We start from the raw sequence: 9,411 nt of genomic DNA, 5'->3' as shown, positions 1-9,411 counted from the left end.
TGCACAAGATTTCTTGTATTCATTTCCTACTGTATTCATAATGAGTATTTTTTACATAATGTATAGATGCAAAAATATTACATAAATACATACTTCACATCAGATCTACATATGCATACATTTATGTTTTTTGTAAGTAATTAATATGTATAAAACTGTTTATAAAAAGTAATAGAAAATTGATAAAAACAAATTCTTGTAACCATATCGAATGTAACAAAACATTGTTCAATATCATAATATTAATATATTTCATAACCAGGCATCGGAAATTGTCTAGAAAAAGTTTCAACTTCTTCTTTTAAAGCTGCAACCTTTGATTTAATATTAACATCAGTATTTAATACTCTTTTATAATCAACAAGTTTAGGACCAGAAATATTAGATACTTCTTTAGCAAGTTGCAATCCTGAAACATATGTTTATAAGATATTTTCAAATATTACTTTCAATTAAGTATAATCTGTTATCTTAAATATACCTTTATGTATGAAGTCAACGACTTTGTCAATGTCTTTTTCAACTAAACCACGAGTGGTTAATGCAGGTGTTCCAAGCCTGATGCCACTACAATTTAGTGCACTTTTATCACCTGGTACTGTATTTTTATTGCAAGCAATAGAAATACTTTCTAAAATTGCTTCTGCTTTACCTCCTGATACTCCAACAGATCGTAAATCTACTAATAACATGTGAACATCAGTACCACCTGTACTAATATTATAGCCATAATCTTGAAGTCCTGAACACAATCTCTTTGCGTTAGCAATAATTTGTTTCTGATATTGATGAAATTCCGGAGACTTAACTTGGTTCATTGCTGTAGCAATGCCTGCAATTGCATGATTATGAGGACCTCCTTGTAGTCCTGGGAATACTGCTTGATTAATTTTATCTTCCAAGTCGTACATGATCTTTTTTCCATCTTTGCCAATACTTCTAACTCCTTTACGAAAGAAGATAATTCCAGCTCGAGGCCCTCTAAAAATTATAAAAAATTTTTAACTGTTTAAAAATGAATAATTATTTTAAAATAAATACCTTAAAGTTTTATGGGTAGTAGTAGATACAACATCACTATAGTCAAATGGGCTAGGAATTATTCCAGCTGCAACTAAGCCAGATATATGAGCCATATCACTAAAAAGATAAGCATTATTTTCGTCTGCTATTTCTCTGAATCGTTTATAATCTAGACATCTGCTGTAACAGGATACACCGGCTATTATAATTTTAGGTTTAAACAATCTTGCTTCTTCAGCCAACTGATCGTAATCAATTAAACCTGTTTTACGATTCACTTTATATGGCATTGATTCAAAGAATATTGATGTTGCAGAAACTTTTTTGTTCAAAGTAAAGAAACCTAAAAATATATTAAAATATTTATAATTTTATAAACATCATGATATTTTAATGAATTTATATAAAAATTGTGTATTACCATGAGTAAGATGACCTCCATCAGGAAGATCTAATCCCATGATACGACCATGGGGTTCAATTAAACCTGTATAAACTGCAAAGTTAGCAGGACTTCCTGAATAAGGTTGTACATTACAACCCCATTCTTCTGGATTTAAATTAAATGCATCTAAAGAACGTTTCTGTGCTAATAATTCAATTTCATCAATGTATTCGTTTCCTCCGTAATATCTAAATTCAAATAAATACTGCATGAATCAATATATAAATTTAAAAGAACAATAATAACAATAAATTTTTATAAGTATACCTTTGACCAGGAAGACCTTCGCTATATTTATTATGAAGACAAGTACTCAAACATTGAAGTACGCTGAGAGATGTAAAATTTTCACTAGCAATCATTTCAAGTCCAGATTCTTGTCTCTTCTTTTCATTTTTTATCACTTCAAAAAGTTCTGGGTCTGTTTCCCAGATATTTTTATAAATAATTCCCGTCATGTTCTAAATAAATAAGATATTGTAATAATAAATGTGTTATAAATTAAAAATGTGTTTTATAAGACAAAAGGTATTGTAATGATGATAATAATTAAAATAATATTTATAACTTTGAACAACCATTTACTTTGATAAAAATCAATATAAATCAATCTTTTTTTTCCATTGTTTTTATTTGTTTTCAGTTTATTTCTTAGCTTAGATAAACAGTATTCTTAAAAATATAATGGTTATATATTCCTCATGTATATTAATATTTTAATATTTTATTTTATAATTTAAATGTAATACTCATGTAAATTTAATAGAATGTTTCAACTAATAAGAATAATATGTCATAATATAACATAAATATACTGTTATTTATTTATAATTGTATAATATTGCATATTGAACTGGTTTAATACAATAAAAAATTGATACATAATCGATCATATTTCTAATATAAATGATCATATTTATATTAAAAAATAATTGACTTTTAAATAAATTATTAATACCACTCACGAGTTTAGACAAGCAACAGGTAGTCGAAATGTGGACGTTACAATTTGAAATTCCAAACACATCTGGTATTCGTCTTTGAAAAACATAATCTTTTATACACTGTGTCCGGGCGATTAACAGATTTTCAACCAATTGAAAACCGCGTCGATTTAAATTTAATCGATTTAAGATCATAATTACAAGTTTTTTAAACTATACGTGTAAAAGTTTATGGAATGTGTAAAATGACTTTTTATTTTATTTGTGTTTGATCTGTTACCATTTTAACAATATGTCTTATAAATGTACTGCCTAACCTAAAAACTTTAGAAATCAGGTTTCAAGTTAATGAAATATACATATGATATTTAAAACTTTTTAAACTGAGTCTTGTTTTATTACAATATTAGAACTGCTTTAATAAATCATTAAAAGATCGTTAATATATTGAATGCTGTTTAACTCGTGTACAAATATAAAACACAAACGTGATCGTGTTACACTGAATTTCATTTCGGAAGTAAAAAATTTAATAATAGGGTACAATTATACTTATCACATTCAAATTGAAGGTTTATTAGTCACATATTTCCAGTCATGAAGTATTTGTCACGAAATTTTTTAAAAATCTTAAGCAATCTATTCATGTAACTCAATTTTTATAACTAACAAATTGAGAGTATCTTATTACAGTATAACTTTATATTATTCTCTTTAATAATAGGTACAAATTTCAAGAATAAATGTAGCATTGTTATTGTAATAGTTCTAATTTAAAAGTACATAGTTTTCATATAAGTATGTAGTAATATTACGTTTATTACTAAACAATCCAGCTGATACGTTTATCGACATCTCTTACATTTATTTTTTTTTTTAACAAAATTGTTTCTCTATTTCAGATAAGATATGTAGGAAATATTATTTGACCTTTAAAAAGCAATTAAACAAATAACAACCAGTAATTTAAATTATAGCAATTATTGGAAAATTATTAAAAAGCATGAACACTTTGGGTCTACATTTCAACGCTGTAATTTTGTTTTTCTAATAAATATGATATTAGAAAATAAACCCACTTTCATTTTTTTAAAACTACTTTCTTCTTTTTTTTATAAATATATTGACTTATGTACTGGTTTTAAGATAATTTTGAAATCATTAGATTTACTTCTGGATAAAAATATCGCATGAATTTACTTCTCGGTGAAATTTAAGTGAGAATAATTATACATATAACATGTTAGTAGTAATACCTGTGTCATCAGCTTCGTTAAACGCTGCCTTTCAAGAATCCGTCTTGCTACGAATAGTAATCACGTCATGTTTATGTGGTTTTAAAAACAGATTTGATGGATTTAGCAATACGTAATGTAAGATAAGATATCTATATTTAAAAAAAGAGATGTAAAACACAATCCAGCAAACATATTTCGTTTTACTAATAAACAATAACAAGCTGATAAACAAAATTACAGATCTTTTTAATTCATCTTTCATTGATAATGTTTCATCAATTGTCTTTAATATTATGATTACTATTTGACTAATTTACTGTCGATTAACGGCAAACCTGCTTCCGGAGATCGAACGTGTTAAACTTATAAGGATCATATCATATAATAATTAAATACATAAACGACAGTACAAAGGATAAATTAAACGAGAAAAGAGTTGCCGTTTTGGAAAAAGTAAAAGGGTGCCTGCAATAAAAAGGCAGAAGCAGAGCAGAAGTATCCACTTATAATACCAACTATAAAAATATAAGGGATTTAAGGGGGTAGACACGGGTAATGCAGCGAGGTGACATTACCGGCAAAAATGGGCCTATTAATGGGTTTACGGGAATCGGTTATTTGTCCTTATATGAGAACACTTAGGGCTGGGTGAGGGCTCATTCGAAAGAGGAAGGTCCAATGCAGGGGGCTCAACCGATGGTTTAACGAGATTGTGTTGATATCTAATAATATGAGTGTCCAAAGTAGAGGAAAAATCGAGAAAATACGCCCACTGAATCCAAGTATATTTTAGGTAACTATAAGAGTTTTGTGACTAAAACGATTTGTTAAGCCCCCTTCATTGAACCTTCCTCTTTCGAACGAGCCCATATTCAGCTCAAGATCTCATATAAGGACGAATAACCGATTCCCGTAAAAGTATTCCCAAAGACGAGTTTCGCCATTATCTGGATATTACAGAGCAAGTCACGTGACAAATTTAGTTCAGCTAGTAGTTATAAGATGCCGTCTAAGTAGAAAGGCTTGTAGCGGATTCGTTAGTCTTTATGGTTCTGGTAAGAAAACTAGTCTTTGTATGTAGTATAACAAATATATTTTATTTGTACTGTGATCGGCTGACACACGCTTCTCGTCTAGCCGTTAGGTCGTTTTTCTATATTTTCTTAGAATACATATAACTGAGATCAGTAACCGCGTGTATAACGTCTTGAGCTGCTGCCAACCTTACAACTTTATATAGATGGGAGAGTGCCGCCACAGGCTGTCGATTTGGAAGTGTTGCGAACCTCGCTTGTATGTATGTGTGTGATATCGTGTGAATTTAGCCGCAAGCTTGTAATCACTAGCACTGAATGAAATGTAATATGGCGACGATGCCATAAGAGTATGACTGCAGCATGTCTGCATAATGTTATATCAATGCTCATAAATTAGGAGCCAAAATTCAAAGGAATGTACAAACAATAGATAAGATATTGTAAAACTCTCAACACGGGTGATCGTGCTGGGAGAGAGTTGGAAATCCTGAGAAATAAGACTATCACACTTGAAATTTCTAAAGAGCTAATTTATTGCGGGCTGTATCTAATTCGTTACTCGTAACAAAAATCATGTTGGTTCTTGAAACTGTCGAAGTCTCTTCGACATCCTGTTTATTTACAGAGGGTCGTAAATTCTCTTAAGGGTTGCCTTGGCTCGCTAGCGCGAGACCTTTTGTTATCTTACGTTTTCTCTGGATCCCACGCTTTCTCTTAACACGTGTGCACGGAATCGTTCTCGAGTCTTGGCGGAGCACCACCATCTTCCGCTCGCCCAAGGGTGGACCGAAGCCAGGGAGAGGGACCGCCTCCGGACAGGGATGGGCCCCACCACCATTGGACCAGGGATGATCCTGAAGGAGGATTCAGGATCCAGCGAGGAGGGGATGGCAGCCAACATCGATCGAGGATCTTCACCGCCAAGCTCAGAACGATTCAAAGCTTCAACCCGTTTGCATACATTCTTCATAAAAGATAAAGTCTGAATATTAAAGGAATAAAAACTATTATTTTACCTTTAAAAATAAAGTGTACTTTATTAAAGCTCGCGCCGCGAGCAGAGTGCTTTAGCACTCCACGGGCACCTTACCCACGTAACATTTATACAAAAATCCCTAGACACCTGAAATCCACGCGCAACAGAATCGTAGTCAGAATTGTTGCTGTTGCGCGTGGATTTCAGGTGTCTAGGGATTTTTGGATATATGCTACGTGGGTAAGGTGCCCGTGGAGTGCTAAAGCACTCTGCTCGCGGCGCGGGTTTTAATAAAGTACACTTTATTTTGAAGGAAGAATAATAGTTTATGTTTCTTTATTTTTAGACTTTATCTTTTCAACAAAATGTATCTAGACGGGTTGAAGCTTTGAATCGTTCTGAACTTGGCGGTGAAGACCCTCGATCGAAGTTGGCTGCCATCCCCTCCTCGCTGGATCCTAAATTCTCCCTCAGGATCATCCCTGGTCCAATGGTGGTGGGGCCCATCCCTCTCCGGAGGCGGTCCCTCTCCCTGGCTTCGGTCCACCCTTGGGCGAGCGGAAGATGGTGGTGCTCCGCCAAGACTCGAGAACGATTCTGTGCACACGTGCTAAGAGAAAGCGTGGGATCCAGAGAAAACGTAAGATAACAAAAGGTCTCGCGCTAGCGAGCCAAGGCAACCCTTAAGAGAATTTACGACCCTCTGTAAATAAACAGGATGTCGAAGAGACTTCGACAGTTTCAAGAACCAACATGATTTTTGTTACGAGTAACGAATTAGATACAGCCCGCAATAAATTAGCTCTAGAAATTTCAAGTGTGATAGTCTTATTTCTCCGGTTTTCTAACTCTCTCCCAGCACGATCACCCGTGTTGAGAGTTTTACAATATCTTATCTATTGTTTGTACATTCCTTTGAATTTTGGCTCCTAATTTATGAGCATTGATATAACATAATGCAGACATGCTGCAGTCATACTCTTATGGCATTGTCGCCATATTACATTTCATTCAGCGCTAGTGATTACAAGCTTGCGGCTAAATTCACATGATATCACACACATACATACAAGCGAGGTTCGCAACAGTGTGAATTTAGCTACAGGTTTGTAATCGCAAGTGTTGAATGCAATGTAATATGGCGACGATGTCATAATAGTATGACTGCAGCATGTCTGCATTATGTTATATCAATGCTTATAAATTAGGAGCCAAAATTCAAAGGAATATACAAACAAAAGATAAGATATTGTAAAACTTTCAACACGGGTGATCGTGCTGGGAGAGAGTTGGAAATCCGGAGAAATAAGACTGTCACACTTGAAATTTCTAAAGAGCTAATCTATTGCGGGCCGTACCTAATTCGTTACTCGTAACGAAAATCATGTTGGTTCTTGAAACTGTCGAAGTCTCTTCGACATCCTGTTTATTTACAGAGGGTCGTAAATTCTCTTAAGGGTTGCCTTGGCTCGCTAGCGCGAGACCTTTTGTTATTTTCCGTTTTCTCTGGATCCCACGCTTTCTCTTAGCACGTGTGCACAGAATCGTTCTCGAGTCTTGGCGGAGCACCACCATCGTCCGCTCGTCCAAGGGTGGACCGAAGCCAGGGAGAGGGACCGCCTCCGGACAAGGATGGGCCCCTCCACCATTGGACCAGGGATGATCCTGAGGGAGGATTCAGGATCCAGCGAGGAGGGGATGGCAGCCAACTTCGATCGAGGATCTTCACCGCCAAGCTCAGAACGATTCAAAGCTTCAACCCGACTTGTGTCAAATTGTTGGAAAGAATAAAGAAATTCAAACTATTATTTTTCCTTAAATTCAAAGTGTATTTTATTAAAACCCGCGCCGCGAGCAGAGTGCTTTAGCGCTCCACGGGCACCTTACCCACGTAGTAAACATTCAAAAATCCCTAGACATCTGAAATCCACGCGCAACAGAATCAAGCGTTAGCTTGATTACGTCACTCGAACTGTGCTGCGAAGGCAAGCGAAAAAGGCAACATCGCCCGAACGCTGAGTAAGACGCACTACAGTCATGCTGTCCTTCTCTCATTCTGAATGTTGAGATTGTCCCTTTTCGCTAAGTTTTGACTGCCGCCCGCCTGAATTTTTCATAGCGCCCCATAACAAACCTCGCCCCATTCAAACTATATCGTGTTTGGTATCATTTTAATCAGAAAAATTTCACCAATGCGCTAGTAATAGTTTCAGTAAAAAAAAGTCAAAAATAAAAAAGTTTTATAATTGAATTAGTATTAGTCACACCGATACGTTTCGGCTCTTTCCTTTGAACATTGGACTCTCTCTCTCTCCTCCACTGTCTGTCCCTTTTTGCGTTCAAGCTTGGCTGGTCGTCGCATGTAATCTGAAATTCGACACCTCGGCTGAATATATGCAACGTCTGGTTCCCAAGCTCTGTTGCACATATTCAGCTTTTACTGTATAGACGCAAGGTCCCTCCATTTATTAGTTCTAATAGTACCATAGTACTTTTTTATGCAGAATGTTTCAAGGAGTTGACACAAGTAAAACAAAATGCAATTCCACTTAAATAAAAAATGGATTTGCATTTTTTGAGTGCATCGTTGCATTCACGAAGAAAATGAAATCACAGAAAAATAGACATTATCATACCATTGAACTTTTACATAAACAGCTTTTTCCTATCTCTTACCAAATTCAAGATATAACCCGTCCTAATTGCATGACGTATCCTGTATATTTTTATTAATTGAAAAACATTTATTTAAAAAAGTTAATAACCTTTTCTAAAAATAATTCTCAGATTGCACGTTCCTTCGGCATATTGATGTCGGTCGCCGTGCTGCTGCCTGCAAAAACAGTAGAAAAGCGGCGATCCCATACTAATGCGTACGTTGTCATGGACACACACGGATGGCCAGAATTCAATGTGTTAGTTTCAACAGTTTTTCGAAAATATCTCGAAAACTAAGGCCGAGCGGCGGTTATATGTATAGGAAAAAGTTGTTCAAAATGTAGCGCTTTACAACATATTTAAATTTCATGAAAATCGGTGAGGTGTAACCTAATCTCAATAATTACCCTCGGACCTCGTTCTCTTTCGCTATTTGTCCTTTTCTACGTTCGCCAGCATTGAAAAACTCGCTCCAGCCGTGTTGTTCTTCCAGCATCACATTTTCGTTACCTATTCATCCAATATTTGGGCGTAACGCAAAATCAGGAGAGTCCAGCATAATATCACATTCTATGCTGAAAAAACATACTAACTTATCTGTCTAAAAAAATTTTAATAACTCTGGCAACAGATTTATTTTCGGGGTGCTTTTCATAAGTAATCAGTATTTCACCAAATTGTTCAGAATATTGTTGAGTTTATTAAACAACTTGAGGCAAAAAAGAGAATCTGTTAAATTAGTTTGATTCTAAGAACCTCTCGATCGTCACCCTTCTAATAATTCTCTTTCAAATAAGCTCTCGGATTTCCGAACTGTTTATAAGAACAGATAATTGTTCTTTATTTATTTTTTATGTGCCTGTTATTTATTTAATAACCAAATCCTAATAAATACCAATTTTTATAACATATCAAAAAATCATTGAAATCGGGAAGGACGTATTTGTTCTTCAGTTTCACTAAAAAAAAGAATAATAATAGCAACAGAAAATAATGATAGTACGTCTTGTGACACATGGGTTGAAAATCGCTATCCTAGTCGATAGAACGATGCGTGAAAAAAAAATTACGCGTCGGAGTTCATCGCCTC

At 34.6% G+C, this 9,411-nt stretch overlaps 1 protein-coding gene across 4 annotated transcripts; it reads right to left on the bottom strand.

Moving 5' to 3' along the window:
- LOC114882150 (serine hydroxymethyltransferase) lies at positions 1–3,771 on the bottom strand. Of its 4 annotated transcripts, none has more exons than XM_029199033.2 (7): positions 3,669–3,739; positions 2,434–2,506; positions 1,736–1,929; positions 1,445–1,656; positions 1,042–1,366; positions 482–981; positions 1–409 (listed from the first exon to the last, which is right to left on the bottom strand). In XM_029199033.2, the coding sequence occupies exons 3-7, from the start codon at positions 1,924–1,926 to the stop codon at positions 243–245; spliced, it is 1,395 nt and encodes a 464-aa protein (XP_029054866.2). In that variant the 5' UTR covers positions 1,927–1,929; positions 2,434–2,506; positions 3,669–3,739; the 3' UTR covers positions 1–242. The 4 variants fall into 4 exon arrangements, with proteins under 4 accessions (XP_029054866.2, XP_029054863.2, XP_029054864.2 ...); XM_029199030.2 differs by having other exon boundaries at positions 2,434–2,736; positions 3,669–3,731; XM_029199031.2 differs by lacking the exon at positions 2,434–2,506 and having other exon boundaries at positions 3,669–3,771.
- Between the last annotated feature and the right edge of the window lie 5,640 nt (positions 3,772–9,411).

This window comes from Osmia bicornis, chromosome 10, assembly GCF_907164935.1.
Source record: "Osmia bicornis bicornis chromosome 10, iOsmBic2.1, whole genome shotgun sequence".
In the NCBI taxonomy this organism is placed as follows: domain Eukaryota; kingdom Metazoa; phylum Arthropoda; class Insecta; order Hymenoptera; family Megachilidae; genus Osmia; species Osmia bicornis.
This window is presented reverse-complemented; position numbering and strand designations above follow the sequence as displayed.